Source organism: Spinacia oleracea, chromosome 4 (assembly GCF_020520425.1).
Source record: "Spinacia oleracea cultivar Varoflay chromosome 4, BTI_SOV_V1, whole genome shotgun sequence".
NCBI lineage: Eukaryota > Viridiplantae > Streptophyta > Magnoliopsida > Caryophyllales > Amaranthaceae > Spinacia > Spinacia oleracea.
Genome location: NC_079490.1, coordinates 132,084,859 through 132,102,339, shown reverse-complemented (window position 1 = coordinate 132,102,339; position 17,481 = coordinate 132,084,859). Strand labels below are relative to the sequence as shown.

At 37.1% G+C, this 17,481-nt stretch overlaps 3 protein-coding genes across 3 annotated transcripts; all 3 read right to left on the bottom strand.

The window, feature by feature from the left end:
• Nucleotides 1-3,576: 3,576 nt before the first annotated feature.
• LOC130472553 (uncharacterized) lies at nt 3,577-5,297 on the bottom strand. Its single transcript, XM_056843885.1, has 4 exons — nt 5,193-5,297; nt 5,022-5,091; nt 4,837-4,935; nt 3,577-3,800 (listed from the first exon to the last, which is right to left on the bottom strand). Exons 1-4 carry the CDS (start codon nt 5,291-5,293, stop codon nt 3,705-3,707), a joined length of 366 nt encoding a protein of 121 aa, XP_056699863.1. The 5' UTR covers nt 5,294-5,297; the 3' UTR covers nt 3,577-3,704.
• An 81-nt stretch (nt 5,298-5,378) lies between these two features.
• On the bottom strand, nt 5,379-7,960 carry LOC130471900 (uncharacterized). The gene is made up of 5 exons (XM_056842254.1): nt 7,504-7,960; nt 6,490-6,765; nt 6,078-6,391; nt 5,810-5,992; nt 5,379-5,442 (listed from the first exon to the last, which is right to left on the bottom strand). Exons 1-5 carry the CDS (start codon nt 7,942-7,944, stop codon nt 5,379-5,381), a joined length of 1,278 nt encoding a protein of 425 aa, XP_056698232.1. The 5' UTR covers nt 7,945-7,960.
• Nucleotides 7,961-8,886: 926 nt separating this feature from the next.
• Nucleotides 8,887-15,451, bottom strand: LOC130471899 (uncharacterized). The gene is made up of 4 exons (XM_056842253.1): nt 15,333-15,451; nt 12,043-12,181; nt 11,133-11,210; nt 8,887-10,962 (listed from the first exon to the last, which is right to left on the bottom strand). The coding sequence occupies exons 1-4, from the start codon at nt 15,449-15,451 to the stop codon at nt 8,887-8,889; spliced, it is 2,412 nt and encodes an 803-aa protein (XP_056698231.1).
• Nucleotides 15,452-17,481: the final 2,030 nt, after the last annotated feature.

The following is a 17,481-nucleotide window of genomic DNA, read 5'->3' as shown; positions in this document are numbered from 1 at the left end:
ATTTTGTTCCATTAATCATCATAAATAATTTCTACCAATTGAGGTTGGCATGAGTGGTTAAGGGCCTCTTGCTCCTTAACCAAGGTCTCGGGTTCGAGCCTTGGGAATGGAAAAAATCTCAACTGGGAGGGATGCTGCTCATCGAGGTACCCATGCAAACTCCCACGGGAGATTACCTCGCCGAAGGCGGTGGGAACTCCTCGTAGTAGAACCAAAAAACAAAAAAAATAATTTCTGTTTGGACAACAGAAAGACTTACCTATTTAACAAGAATTTTATGTCTTACCTATTTCACAAGAATTTTAAAAAATATGGCTATATTTACTCAAAGTGAAATATGTGAAATGCTTCAATGCGATTAAAATCAACTTGGCAAGGATTTTGGAACATCCAGGCTGGGTCAAGGTGATGTTTGCATGAGCCAAGAATGAATATCAAGATTGTTTATATGGAATTAGAACAATCAAAGCTCCATAAGAATATGGTATGTCCAAATAGAGGAATCGAAATATGATAATCACGACTATTTTCCTATATAGTTTCTAAATAATACTCTCAAGTGACTATCACGCTAAACAAACTTGTCAAAGCTAAAGATAAGATGTCATATATATCCAGGGTTGCGAAACCCAGTGGGAGTTGCTGTTTACATCAAACGAACTCAAAAATATATATATGTTTCTTCATGAGCGACTCATAGAAACAAAAGGTATTGACTCTATCACAAATCTTGGAACACATGGTTGTTGCTCTAGATAGTTTCTTTTAGGAAACCATATTATTTCCAAAAAGGAAAATGGGAGAAAAATGACCTCGAAATGACCTCAAAAGAACTTTGAGTGAAGCAACAAACAAATGTAGGATACTTAGGAGTCTTTGGAAAAGCTCCGTACTTAGAAGTCTTTGGAAGAGCTTCAAGAATACTGAAAGGACATGATTAATGTCTTTATAGACACTAATGTTTGATGTTCAATACCCAGGTAAATCGTATAAGGAATAGAATTCAACCAAGATAGATACATAGATATCTTGAGGAATGAAACCTATGAAGACTTTGGAAGAGTATCAAGAACATACGACTTATAGGTTAGCTATGATAAATTAAAAATTCCGAAACATAGATTATGGTTTGAGGCCATTAAATCCTAAAATGGGTTGAGGCCATTAAATTTGAAATATCTTCATCATAAGAATCAAGTCTTTGATTTGGTTAATTTGTATAAAGGGTTCACTCCCATTGGTTGCAAACACGTTTTCAAAACATACAAAGATGATATTGTATATGCATACAAAAGAAAAGTGATTGGTGGTTAAAGATTATAAACAACTTCACGACATTGATAATGTTGAAATCTTTTCACCAAGTTGGAATGCTTGAACTATTTTGGATAAATCTAGAAATCATTGCATATGGAAATATGGCAATTGGAAAATGAAACACCTTCGTCAATTGGACTTGTAGAAAGGAATTGTGTACATTACATCATATAAAAGTTTGGGATGATAGATAAAAGAGCAAGCTTAAGAAATCTATTCGTAGATTAAAGGATGCAAGTTGGAATTGGACCATACTTTTCAACAAGGATATTGAGCAATCATAACTTTGTGAAAATATGGATCATCTTATAGATGAGAAGTTAAGTGGGAGCCAAGTCAAGTTTATTGGTTCAATACATATGAGATACATATCTCTCTATTGAAAATGACATTCAAATTCTAAATGGTTAGATTTGAAAGTATTTGTCAATATTAAGAACCATGGAAAAACTTAGAACATACTGGGTTAAAGATCTATTGGATAAGATCTAAAGCGTTGTTTGGATTATGTAAAAGTAATTACTGAATCAAACACAATTGAGTGACTCAAAAGAGACTCCTAACCCATATGAGTAAATCTAAGTAATGAATGTTTTAAATAAGTATAAAGCTAGGCTCTTATTACTAAAGTTAAACATGAAGGACTTGAAGAAGAACCTTCACTTTATATCACATGGCAATGCCAAGATTTTTAGCAAAATTCGGTATCTCGTGAAACTGAATAAGCTAAAGTTACATGGATAGATTTTAAAAATACGAATGGTTTTTGCATTACAATCAATCATGTACAGTGTGATATATAAATCGCCAAGATAACTCGTAAGTGTTAGATTATGACGAGTTTATAACAATATCTCTTGATCTAGATCAAAGATCATTAGAATAACATCGAGGACATCCAATACATTTGGACATGTAGGATGGGCACTTGATAAGAGGAAGTGAAGACGAACTAAAGTTTTGATGCTACATGCATAGCCTAAAAAAAAGTTGGATCTTGTTGTTAGGAAAACCACAAACATACACGGGAAATTAGGCGTCGTGATTAAAAGTTGGTAGCATAGATTCAAAACCCTATGTTATGCATGGGAAACTGAATCAATGATTAGTTTTCAAGTTCTCAGTTGAAAGATGTATCTCCCACATCTATGTGAACTGGTTGGAGTATTCCAAAAGGGGAAGCTTCATTTGCATTCTACATTAATGAAATGAATTCATTATTGCCTAAGAAGAAATAAAAGGGAATTTTTTATATAGGGAGTTCTTCAATGAACTCAGGGTGATCACAAGTCTGCTATCTGGATGATTTTCTATATGAGAATCATTCTAACAGCAATGAAAGATTATATCATTCTATTAACATATTCAAAGTTCTTTTCATCTTACATCGAAAGGTTTTCGATAGAAAACATGCTAAGAATAGCAAAATATGATAAACAAAACCTCTGCAACAAATGAGGTACAACACTCATAAAAATAAATGGAATCAAGTTTGAGTTCCATGAATGTTTTATGTATTGGGTGAAAGACCCATATCTGTAAGACATGAAATGTTTTAATTTTGGGTTAGAGGCCCACGAATTGGTAAGCATTTGGTTTAAAAATTTATCATTTATGAATTATATTTCATATTTCATTTAATCTTGGTTTAGTATTAAATGATGAAGTCCAAGTGATTCGAAACATTCAAATGGGATATCAAGATGGATTCTTTGACAAAGAAAATCCCATAAGTGAACTTGAATATTGAATCACAAAAAGATCCTAATCCAAGACATTAAAAGGTTAGACGAAAAATGACTAATGAAGATGAGATTACACTAGTAGAAAAATATTGATTTGAGGCGTCACTTTTATATTGATTTGCGGCGTTTTAGGCATAGCAGCAAATAGAGTGGCAGCAAATGAATGGTATTGATTTGCGGCGTTTTTTAACGCCTCAAATCAATCATTCATTTGCGGCGCTATTAAAAAAAAACGCCTCAAATTATATGAATTCTATAGCGGCGTTTCTACCTGAACGCCTCAAACTTTGGTAAAATTGCGGGAGTTTATACGCCGCAAATAATTTGTAATTTTTTTTTAATAAATAATATATTTTTTGTGAACTAAACAATCCCAAAAATATAAAACCTGTACTCACGCCACATTTATACAACGTTCAAAAGTGTCATCAACCACCAATAACTTCCAAGAAACTTTGATTTTTACATATAAGTTAACCATCATATGTTTACAAAATAAACCAACTAAATAGTTTCAAGTCTATAATAAATATATCTTTTACACTTCACACGTTACAAAATTGCACCAAAAATATAATAAGGCAATCATATATGATTTTAATAGCATGAAACATCCACAAAAAGAGATCGATGAAGCGTTAATTACACACAATGTTCGGTGAAGTATGATGCCCATTTGTCTCGTATTTCATCAATTTGCTCATCGGTGAAAGGATCTCCACTCATTGATGTGCAAACCTAACAAAATAATATATACATCATAAAATTAGTTATCTTCGGTTAGATTCAATACTGATGCCCTTGTCAAGTTGTCAACTTATCCAGTGTCTCTAGTAACGGGATAAAGCAGAATGTGCGACGATGTTACGCTGAAAAGATCTAGTTTCATGCAAGAATGAAATGCTTGACATATGATTTTACCATTTGTCAGAGGATTTAGCAAAGATTCATATTTGCTGTTATAGTTTCTGTAGTTTTCCAGCCTGTTTATAGTTAGGTGTTCTGTGTGCCTTACGGTTATAAACCCTTTAAATGTTTAATATACTTAGTATTAGGTTACTTAGACTCATTCCCATCTACTTTGGTCAAGTTATGCACGTTTAAGGCTTTAATGATCATTATAGGTCATATTTTGACCGTTATAGTCGTTTTTGCTCCCAACTCTAACCCGTGAACTTAGATTGGTATTCTAAACCCTTTAAATGTTTAATATACTTAGTATTAGGTTACTTAGACTCATTCCCATCTACTTTGGTCAAGTTATGCACGTTTAAGGCTTTAATGATCATTATAGGTAATATTTTGACCGTTATAGTCGTTTTTGCTCCCAACTCTAACCAGTGAACTTAGATTGGTATTCTAAACCCTTTAAATGTTTAATATACTTAGTATTAGGTTACTTAGACTCATTCCCATCTACTTTGGTCAAGTTATGCGCGTTTAAGGCTTTATTGATCAATAAAGGTCATATTTTGACCGTTATAGTCGTTTTTGCTCCCAACTCTAACCCATGAACTTAGATTGGTATTCTAAACCCTTTAAATGTTTAATATGCTTAGTATTAGGTTACTTAGAATCATTACCATCTACTTTGGTCAAGTTATGCGCGTTTAAGGCTTTAATGATCATTATAGGTCATATTTTGACCGTTATAGTCGTTTTTGCTCCCAACTCTAACCCGTGAACTTAGATTGGTATTTTAAACCAAATTAAAACATAACCAAATTAAAATCCAAAAATAAATTAAACTATATAACAAGGATAACACCCTTACCTTCTCTAAGTCTGAAACATCATTGCAGCAAGAGACTAAATCAAACATGTACCGCATTACGTAAAATCCACACTCAAGGCCTCCCTTTTGTTGAGCGCACTAGAAACAAGGGTAGAATTTAGATTAAGTAAAAATGGAATATATACAAACTATAAATATCAAATAATTTTTACGTGTGCAGTTACCTCCACATATTTCCATAAAGGCTCTTTCCTGTTGACACGGTTGCCACACATCTTGTACCTTGTAAAAAAACTAGAAATTCCCAATTAATCTTAAGTTATTGCTTGGTTATATCCTTAGATGGATACTTGATAAAAACATAATTACATAACGAAAAAACTAAAAGGACTTACTGTCTCACTATTGTCTTCATCTTTATCTTTCGACCTAAACTCAAGCAAATGGAATCGAAGTGATATATGGTGCAATTTTTTACAGATATTGCAAGGAGCATCCAATGGTCGCTGGATCCAATAACAATTCCATTACCATTTTAATAATATAAGTAAGAATATGAGCAACACAGCAGGCGCAACAACTTAGAACAACAACATATGCACTGACTTAGAACAATAACTATCAGACAGCATCAACTTAGCATAACTGATCATGCATAGCAGCAGCAACTTAGCATAACAATAGCAGCATATAACAAGAACTTCAGAAGCAATAATACATCAGACATATCAGATAGCAACATCACAATACATCAGAACTGAAGCAACAACAACAGTGTGGCAGCAACACAATACAACAGAATTGAATGCCATTTCAAAAGAGTAGCAGCAGCAGCATAATAAAAAGAACATCAGATGTATTATTGCTGCTGAAAGTCTGGCTACTTGCAAGAGAGTTCATTGGTAAACGGTGACTGAGTAATGTAGTTTAGAGTTCATTGCCAATTTTTATTTTGTGAACACCATTTCATACAATAGAATTAAAGCAACAAACGAACTCATTTCATACTTACTTTTCAAAAATTGGTGCCAGAACAAACTCATTTCTGGATTTTACTGATTCGTTCATTGCTTTGAAAATGTATGCGTTGACTTCCTCTGTGCTTGATTTTATTTTGGTGTCAGAAGTAGTGTCTGGACATAGCCACCCAACTTTGGAAGCCTTGTCATTTGAGTTCAATTCATGTTGGAGTGCTCTGAGCGGTCGATTATTGAATAGGTTACATGATTTACGTGAAAGAAAGTTAAATCTATTACCTACTTGAGATTAAAAAAAATTACCTCATGAAAACTTGAATAATGGATATATTTAGCTTTGCTCCTCTTAAGAACTGTGAAATATCATTCTTGTCTACTTGAATTTTTCCATTTTCATTGTAATGGAACGAGGTACCATCTAGAATCACTTCAAAAGAATCACCATCTGGCATAGAGGCAACAAATGTCCGCAACCACTCACATTCTTGACTAAGGGAATCTACAATGGTATCGGGAATATCCGGGCTTTTTCGAGAAGCCGACAAGCCAGAGGCTAGTTCATTGCTAAAAATCATCTCTGGCGACATCCGCTTCAACTTCTTAACTTTCGGTGTCGCCTAAAAATTAAAATCAAAGAATATAAACTATAATCGATAACATGATTGGTGAATATGAAATACATATAATTGAATAAATACAATTAGAATCTTATTACCTCAACTGAAAACCTAATTAATGTAGTAGGCCATTGCACATATGTACCAATAGCATTCTCCATTGCCTCAATTTCGAACGCCGGAACAGGAACAGGAAGTGGCAAGCCCAAGAATTCATCTGGCACTTTCTGAATTTTCACCTTCAAATGACCGGGAAGTAACGATACAGTGTGACAAACTTCATTCTCACGAGGTGGATATGCGGTAGCACTCGCCACATCATACATTGCTCCAGATTCCGGGTCTTTAAGTAGAAGTTGGCATGTAGTTTCTACCTGGGTAAGGATTTTTATCACATTAGACATATATATTAGAGATAAGTAAACTTCAAATAAGTTTACACAAAATAAGGCAAAACATTTGCACTTCAACACTGGTCAACTTTGACTAGATTCTTGAAAAAGTCAACTCTGGTCAACTTTGACCTGAACCTCAAAAAAGTCAACCCTGTTGACCAGAACTAACAACAGAATGGCATCAGATTTGCAATGTGAATTTGATTCCTAGACACATATATTAGATTTTTTTTCTAATTAAGTCGGAATTTTGGGATATGTTTGTGTATTGGGATTCTATAACTTTAACTTGTATGATACGGCGTCTAATGCTCAATTTTTAACAGAACTTTGTGAATTGGATTAAAGTGCCACTCTCAGTGCATTGGCTGCTGAACAACTTGGTCAGTTTTCCGGACATGTGCCTCACTACACTGTTGTCCTGTAGCAGCACTGCACTGCTGTCCTGTAGCAGCACTGCACTGCTGTCCTACTGTGCACTGCACTGCTGTCCTACTGCAAGCAGTGCAATGCACAGCAGGACAGCAGTGCAATGATGCTGTGATGTAGTGGTGCAGTGCTGCTGTGCAGTAGACAAGTGGATCAGTGCTGCAGTGTAGTGGTTCTCGTATAGCTCAAAAACCGGGCATTACTCTAGCTATGAAAATCTTGAGTCTAGGAAAAGCTAGAATCTGTATGCATAAGCTCATAATAGACATTCAGTGAGTGATAAGTTACCTCGAAGGGCGGCAGAACCTCCTCCAACTCAGATGGCAGAGCCTTCTCATGGGGTAGCTCAATTTGCCTGGGTGGTGAACGTTGAGAGTGGTTCGAAGGAGTTGTTGAAGGCAATGTGGTACTTAAACCCATAGATTCTAAAATGGAAGGGAGATTGGCCTTCATGCTAGCCTTTAACTCTTCTCTCATTTCCTCCCGAAGTTCCTCCCGAAGTTGTGCTTTTATTGTCTCATGATCAGACTTAGGCTTTGATGTTGCCTTTCCAAACGCCCTTTTGACCCCGACATTCACCCCTCCAAATCCACGTGCCCGGCCCAAATGATCTGACTTCCCAAGAGCCTCGGATAAGGCATCTTGGTTCCGATGTGGAGTAAATTCCCCTTTTGCTTGCTTTTCTTTAATCTCCAGCTGTTCATAGTTGTTATATAAAAGAATAGGCATCAAAACTTATACACAAGCAAACCAACAAAGGAAGCACTATAAGCACCATTGATTTAAAAAAAGTATCGATCACAGGCTCTAGTTCATATAATAAGTGGCAAGATATTAACTCCATTATCATTCAGTGTATCACATTATGAACTAGACTTTATCTCGTGGGCCGCATATAGAAAATCACAAGAATTGAATTACTTACATATTTGTCAGCAATTGCCTTCGTTTTGGGCTTTGGGATAGATCTTTTTCCTGTTTTTTTGTCTTTCTTATGCATTGAACAATACCAATCATCACCTCGATTTTGTTCAGAATTTGGGTAAAAGCCCTCGTGGATCCATATTTTCCGAGCATCCTCATAGTTATATTGTCCCAAGTGATGAGGATTATCATTCGATTTTGCACTCTTTTGGGCCTTTTGACGCTTAAGCTAACAAACATAAATTTTTACGTTAGTTTCATACCATAGCCAATTATACACATCATACAAAATAGTGAAATATAAACTTACCACTGCTATGTCAGATGTTTTTGACTTTTTAAATGTCTCCCAATCTTCTCGTTGGATGTTTTTCCAAATCTCATATGGTTGACGATTGACCTCATTTTTGCTCAACTTTCTTGTAAAAATAATATGGCCACTCACTAGCTTTCCCTTGAAGTCCCTGAATCTCTTAGCTACACTAGAGAGGAAATTCTTTTTGATTACTGGATCATCTTCAAGGTGGAATCTTGCCTGCACGTTTAAAACAAAACAATCAAGACATGGCAGGAATACAGTCTGAAATAGCTGAAATACAGGCTGAACTACCGAACTACTGAACTAATGAACTAGCTGAAATACAGGCTGAACTACTGAACTAGCTGACCTACTGAACTAGCTGAACTACTGAACCAGGTTCACTGCTGAACCTGCTGCCCTACTAAAGCTGAACTACTGAACCAGGTTCACTGCTGAACAAGCTTTCTTATATTCGATGAGTAGCCCTTAGGAACTTTAATTCCATAAAGACACTCTAGAAATATTCTTTTCTCAACTTTAGACAATGTATAGCAAGCAGGGGGTAAATAGTAAGACTTACCTTTCCCCTTTCTGGCCTTTTCCTTAAGCTTTGGCCATAAATGAGGTCGAATCTTCAGGTGTTGCATGTCTCTCCGCACCTTAATGCCATCCTTCGATTTCTTATCCATGTTCAACAATGTACCCAAAATGGCCTCACACACATTTTTTTCTATGTGCATTACATCGAGACAATGTCTAACTGACAGATGCTTCCAATATTCCAGTTTCCAAAAGGCAGACTCCTTCTTCCAAATTCCATCTTTTTTATTTTTCCCAGATTTTCCAAAAACCGTCTCTATGCCTTTAACACGGTTGTAAACCTCTCTTCCAGATGACGGTCTACGAAATCTACGTTCTTCCACGTTGCCATCAAATAGAGATTTTTTCTTTCGATAAGGATGAAACCTATTTAGCCACTTTCTATGAACTGGATACACGTGTTTTCTAGAATTTGGCAACCAGGTTGATTCCATATCATCTTCACAAACTGGGCATGGCATCTTTCCCTTTACCTTATACCCTGACAAGTTACCATAAGCCGGGTAGTCATTGATGGTACAAAATAACATTGCACGCAACGTGAAAATCTCATCACCATACGCATCAAAAACAGAAATACCTTCATCCCACATTTTTTTCAAATCATCAATGAGCGGAGCAAGGTATACATCAATATCGTTTCCTGGTTGTTTCGGCCCTTGTATAAGTAAGGATAACATAATATTCTTTGACTTCATGCACAACCAAGGAGGCAAATTATAAATTACTAACAGAACAGGCCAAGTGCTGTGTTGACTGCTTAGACTACCAAATGGGTTCATTCCGTCAGTAGAAAGCGCAAGCCTAAGATTCCTATCTTCTTTGCCGAATTCTGGAAATTCTTCATCAATATCTTTCCATTGAGGAGAATCTGCCGGATGTCTAAGCAACCCATCTTTCTTCCTCTTATCTGCATGCCACCTCAAGTTCTTTGCCTCCTTCTTTATTGAAAACAATCGTCTAAACCTTGGTATTATTGGAAGATACCAAAGCAGTTTAGCAGAGGGACCTTTCTTGCCTTCCCCGGGCATAACTCCATCTGGGAGCTTGTAACGAGACTTACCACACCGAGGACATTTATCTAAATCTGCAAACTCTTTTCGATACAAAATACAATCATTTGGACAAGCATCTATTTTCTCATATGCTAATCCAAAAGGACACATCAACTTGTTGGCATAATAAGTTGACTTAGGCAACACATTCCCTTCGGGAAACATGTCCTCTAATGCCTCCAAAAATTGTGAAAAAATTGCGTCAGTCACACCGCCCTTTATTTTCAGGTTGGTCAACACTGACACAGCCGACAACTGAGTGTACTTGACACATCCAGGATACAAAGGTTTCTCAGCAGCTTCTGACAAACGTTCAAATAAATGAGGCTTATCTTGAATTGCCTCCATCATTTCATCTATATGATCCTCCTCAATATCATCATCCACGTCTTCTTCACCTTCATCATCTTCCTCCGAAAACATATCCTCGGTCCGATCAATAGGTTCAGTGTGTACATGGTGGTCAATAATTGGATTTTCACTGGAATTTCCCGTATATCCTCCGATCTCACCATGCCATATCCACACATGGTAATGTTGCCTAAACCCACGACGAATCACATGATCTCTTAATGTTTTGATACTACTAACCCTACTCACATTTTCGCAATCGACACATGGACAATAAAACCCATTATCTTGTACATTTTCTTGATGCTCCAAAGCACATCTACAAAACTCCTCTACCCCGTTCAAGAACCCCGACGAAGTTCGCTTCTCATACATCCAACTTCGACTCATACCTTCTGTTTCACCGGCTAAAGTCATGATACAAACTGTCAACACATTAACACATAGCAACTCACATTGAAATTGGTGTAACACGTTGTGTACATGCTTAAATGAATTTCGTGAAACATAGTTGAACTATACAAAAAGAACATACAACACCAAGAACAACAAGAGCAAAAACAGCAACAACGACAACAAAAGCAAGCAACAACAATAATATCAACAACAAAAACTAAGCAAATCAGAACTAGCAAAACAAAAAAACAGAGAACAACATGTTACACCCAACAACATGAACAAAAAACCTGGACCCAAATAACAAATTCATGGCTTTCAGTTCCTGTGACCTGTGTCATGGTGGCATAGGATTTACCAGTGAAGGCCTACTGAGGAAAATAATCAAGGTGGCCAAGAAGAGTATTCATTTGAATTGGAGCAAACTGAGCTTAAACATGGAAAAAAGTCGGACTACAAATAATAATAGGCTAACTGTGTCAAATCGAATATGCAATTTCAGTGTAGCATTCAGTCAATCTAAGTTTTACTTTTGAAGTACAAATTGAAATCAATTTTCTGCTAGAGTATTCAACTTGACAAGCAGAGATATGCGTGAATACAACGGTATATAAGTGCTTTACATTATTTAATCAAAATAACGATGCAATCCTCAACAGTCAATTACCTCTTCAGTGAGAAATATTATCTCTAGAAAGATGAATCAGCAAGTTCCCCAATTCCAAGCACAACTGAAAATATGCAAAAAGCCATATATATAAGAGAAAATGCTAACCTGAAAGAGTTAAAGGAAATTAAAATCTGAGTACAGAGTCTAGAAACAACCTTTACGGGTTTACATATTCAAAGACAGCGAGGAAGTCGGTCCAGCTTAGGGGCTACAAGAGAAGCTGCAGTCACTAGGTAAATTTTCAAGTTTCTTAGTCTTGAGCCTGAACCAATACCAAATTTGTAGGATACAATCAGAGATAAAGTTTAGGCATTTTTAAGGTTCTATTAAGCCATAATTTGACATTGAAAATTAGGGTTAATTAATTTACAGTTTCAGGGGAGAGAGGAGAGGAGAGGACAGAGCAAGAGAGTACTAATTAGATAATTCAAACACAATTCATGTTAATTGCGAGACTGATATGAGGGGGAATAGAGCAATTAAACGAAAAAACGGAAAGGATGAGGAGGAGCAGTGGAAGCATAATTTACCTCAATTGAGAACGGCGGCGGCGGAGATGAGTTCGAATGACCACGGCGGCGGTGGAGCTTAAGTTTTCCGGCGAAATTCGGTGGTGAAGAGAGTAGGTCAGGGTCAGTCGTATGAAGGAAGAAGAAGGTGTTGGTGTTTCTGTGAAGTGAGACAAGCCAAACGAAAGAGACGAAAGAGAGAAGCAGCTGGCTCCAAAAATATGGGGTTAATACGCGTGTCTCTGTGTGGGGGACAGGTGACAACTTTGCGGCGTTAAAAGGAGCCACGCCGCAAAACGTTTATTTTTTTATTAATTTGCTGCGTCATAATAGTAAATAACGCCGCAAAGTGTTAATTTTTAACTGATTCTTCGAATTTGTCGTTTAGTTAGAGGCGTTAAGTAATTAACGCAGCAAAATCATGGCAGCAAATGAATGTTTTTCTACTAGTGTTACAAGTTTATTCATAGTTCATTTTCTTGAACTAGATGGAGTGGATGTCAGAAATCATTTGCATAGATACTTATTGGAATTTGTATCGGATTAACCATGAGAATACTTTAAGAAATGAAAGTCATGTCATAAGTTGTTCTCATTAATGGTGATTGGAACCTATTCCTCAAAACCTGAGCAGTTATGGCTGCTTGTTTGGGAATTAGTTTGCTTTGATGCTCGCTAAACGCCGCACCGTAAAAGGAGAATATAAAAGCATTACATGGGCTAGCTATGAATCAAAGTAAGTGGTACATAAGTTACAAGAAGGGATTTTACTCCTATCTTTGAAAGGATATGGTGTTGTTGTTGTACAAGACCTCTCGAATAGTTAGATAATGTGAAGATGCATGGCCGTGCTTAGAATGGTTAAGGCTTAACCTTCTGTAAAAGTTTAACAGTTGAACTCAGTAATTCGAGAAACACTTCTGGACCAAATAAGGATGGCTTGGATCATACGTTATGTTTAGTAAGTAACACTAAGAGACAAAGGAATTGGAATGCACACTTGTCTAAAGGACAAGTGGGAGACTGAAGGAAATATGTCCTTCACCCAAGGTGCATTAATTGGTCCAATACTAAGGTTCAAATTAATTACGAACGATTAGTTTAGTGAGATCAAGTGATCAGAAAAGCCGGCTGGAGCAATGCTTCCGATCAGTGAGTTCTAATCCCAATTAGGATCACAACTTACTCTTGACTGAACCTATAAGGTCACACCATTAGGATGTAATAGATCACCGGATTAAATGAATCGGAAATACATTTAATTTTTTTCGGAAAATATAATTAGTTATGAATCATATTTGTATAGGGTATTTTTGATGCATTTAGGTTGCATTTCTGGGAATTCGTCTTATTTTAGTTGCATTTAGAGTCGCATTTGAATAAATTATCGTTATTGTACTTTATTGCGCCCCGTTCCTGTTTTCTTTAATATTTCAGGTGATTTTACGGTCATTTGGATGCTTTCGGAGTGTTCAAAGTTGATTTGGATGATTAACGAATGAGATCTACACTCGAGGATCATTACATGTCTCTCAGGATAATTTTCGAGTCAACAACAAAGACAAACGTTATTTTTCTAAGCATTAAAACGGCAAGAGTTCACTCTTTTCATGATATCTCAAGATCCGCGGATCAGAATGAGACGATTTTGATTGGGCTAGAGAGTAGGCTTAAAAATCTTTCCAACGATAGGTCACGCGTCCTTAGCACATTGTAGAACAAGAGTTATGACATTAACAAAGGTGACTCGACTATCCGATGCATCTCCCACCATGTTTCGTCGTGCAACAACCCTAGCGAGGGATCACTCGCCTCCAGCGAGGGATCTCCCGCTGCCCTTCATCGCGCACCAGTAGCATCCCAATGAGGGATCTCGCGCTTCCCTTCATCGCGCACCAACAGCTTCTCAGCGAGGGATCACTCGCGACCAGCGAGGGATCTCGCGCTGCACTCCTATTGCTGCTTCCTCCGTATGCCCAGTGAGTAACTTAGTCGACCTCTCCAGCGAGCGATCACTTGCCGCCAGCGAGGGATCACTCGATGCCCAGCAAGCGCTGCCCCTTTTTGTGCGCACACTCATCAAGTTTTTGGCGGTTTCATTGCCACGTCATCGTTCCATCGACTAATCATTGACGACTTTTATTTTTATTTTATTATTTATTTATTTATTTTATTTTGGAAAATAGTAACTATAAATACTTAAGGGAATTAATTTATTTCCTTCATGCTTTTAATTTCATAGAATTCTCAACAGACGTTAATTCTTATTTTCTCTCTTCCATTGTTGAACCCTATTTTCTTATTTATTTCCTTCATCAATCTAGAGGTAATTTCGTAACTTCTTTTGCTTTAATTCATTTGTATTATTTTCATTCCTTAGATAAATTTGTCTGTTTATTATGAAATACGTCGTTATTATTTATTTCATGCTTGCTAATTTAATTATGAGCGAGTAGTCATATTCTAGGGCTAAGTAAGGGAAGCCATGTTTATACCATGATTGTTATGTACTAAAGTTTGTTAATTTATAGATTATTCTTGAGTAATTCCAATTGATTTGTGCTTAATTGTTGATTCATGTAATTGGCCAATATTGTGGATTGATTATCTAGCTAATAGCAATTAGAATTGAAAGATCATGTTCTTAGAGGCTTGGTGCAATTGGCAATTATGATTATGTTAGCGACCGTACTGCATATGTTGCATTGAAAGTGTTAAGACCCGATCATAGGATTAACGTGTACTTTAATTACTCGGATTAGTTTATTCATTGTCGAATTGATTTGTGTTCTTGGATTGGTTTAAGCATGGTGGACCGAACAAACGCCCAAGACCTTTAATTAATTGATAAATCCTCCATTTATACTATTGCTTTAGTTTTGTTAGTTAAAAATCAAAATCAACTTTCATTTATTGAAATAATTTATATAATTGGGCAAAAACTAATAGAACTTGTCTCCCTGTGGGATCGACCTGCATTTGCTAAGTATCTGCTAACAACAGACGTCGTGCACTTGCGGAATCACTTTTTAATTAATCAAGTTTTTGGCGCCGTTGCCAGGGAGACGGCTAGATTCTATTAGTTTTCGTTTGATTTTTTGAACTGTTTCCATTGTCTCATTGGAACTTTTAGTTCCAATTGAGGCAAATTCACTGCGTTTTCTTGTCTGTTGTTTATGCTCAGGTCTGCTAGAACGGGCACCTTGGTTCCTCCTGATCCCTATCATGGTAAGACTCTTCGACAACTAAAAAAGAAACAACAGAAGGAGAAGCAGCCAGGGTCTCAAGAATCATAGACTCCACTGAGTCACACGATGTCTAAATCCCTGAAATCATATGGGGTGCCTTCCTCGAGCAGTGTTCCGACTGGGCTCAGAATGCCAACTATTGAGGTAATCAACTTTGAGATCAAGTCCGCTCTAATATCCATGGTATCTAAAAATTAATACGGTGGTCATCCATCTGAGGAACCCACTAACCATCTTCGAAGGTTCAACCAATTATGTGGTACTATCAAGCATCAAGGGGTCACTCTGTTGTCTGGTTTTAGCCTTCGTGATAAGGCTCAAACATGGTTGAACGATGTTAAGGTATGAAGTGATATTTCACAGGCCTTCCTAGAAGGGTTCTTTCCACCCACCAAGACTGTTGAAATAAGGCACAAGTTGACTACATTCACGCAAGAACCTGGGGAGTCACTTCGAGAAGCCTGAGATAGATTCAAGGCATTGCAACATTTGTGTGCGCATCAAAATATTAAAAAATGGTTCTTGGTTCATATTTTCTACCATGGTTTACAAGATGCAAGAAAGAACCCGGTTGATTTTACTGCTGGCGGTGTTTTTCTTGACAAACAAGTGGATGCAAGTTATGATTTCCTTGCCAATCTTGTTGCTAATCATTATAGCACTACCAGAACCACATCAAAAAGGGGCAAGATGGACGTTGATGCTTATTCTCTATTATCCTCACAAGTTGCATCCTTGAACTTAATGATCGATTCTTTGAAGGCTCCTCGGTCTGGTACTGCCCCAATGCGTATCAATTCTATGTCTAGTGTAGCTCTAGTGACAACTTCTTACTGCGAAGAATGTTGCATCTTAGGTCATTTTGGTCATGAGTGCTCTTATAGTCCGCAGGATACCGCGTAAATGGAGCAAGTGAATGCTTTTCAACAGATGCAACCCGATGACCCATATTCCAACTCATACAATTCAGGTTGGAGGAATCATCCAAATTTCTTATATTGGAGCAACAATGTTCTAAACCCTCAACCCCACCAAAAATGGTCACAACCACAGTTCCATCCACCTCAGCCACATGTTTCTAGGCCTCCATTTCCACAAGGAGCCTCACATAATGCTCCCCTAGGGTTTAATATATTCCCGCACCAAGGCTATCAACAACAACCTCCTCATATCAATGCTACTCTAGAGCCTAACATGGGTGATCTGTATAAGCTCATTGCAAATATGCAGAAGACCGTAGAGATAGCTCAAAAGAACCACGACGAGAGCATATATGAGTTGAAGAATCAAAATAGAATGTTGCAATATCAAGTTGCTCAACTCGCTGATACCTTGTCAAAAAGGCAACCGGGCAAACTTCCAGGGAAATCTACTCCGTCTCAAGATCACACTAGAGAGAGTTCTTGTGCAATTATTCTTCGCAGTGGTACTACATATGGTTCCCCCTCGGTACCTACTGATTTTACGGATCTCAAAAAGGGGAGAGAGAAGGCTAGAAGGAAGAAGAAAAGAGTTAAGGAGAAGGTTATTGATGATTCTCGCCCATTTGTTCCACGATTGCCATTTCCTCATCGACAAAATAAGTCAAAGGGTGATCATCAGTCTAGTGAAGAGGCATATGTTGAAACAAAGACTGTGGATGTAGGGGTTGAAAACCAGGGTGTTGAGAATGAAATAGAGAAGAAGGAAAGCGGCAAGGAGAAGGTTACTGATTCTCCCCCTTTTGCACCTACACTACCATTTCCTCACCAAATGCTGAAAATAAAGGTTGATCAATAGTTCGGTAAGTTCTTGTCTATGGTCAAGAATCCCGAGGTAACGATTCCTGTCACTGATTTAATATCTCAAATTCCTTTGTATGCAAAATATTTAAAGGAGTTAATCACTAAGAAAATGGATCTTGGTGGTGTAGAGAGAGTGGATCTAACTGAGAAGTGTAGTGCTATATTATAAAACAAGTCTCCTCCTAAACTAAAGGACCCCGGTAGTTTCTCCATCCCTAGTCATATAGGTGCTTTATTAATTGATAAGGCTCTATGTGATTTAGGTGCTAGTGTGTCCATCATTCCCCTCTCTATTTACAAAAAGTTGAACATGGGAGAATTAAAATGTACCACCATTACTCTTCAAATATCCAACCATTCTATTAAATACCCCTTAAGTATTTTGGAAGACTTCCCCATGGGAGTAGGTAAATTCTATATTTCTGTAG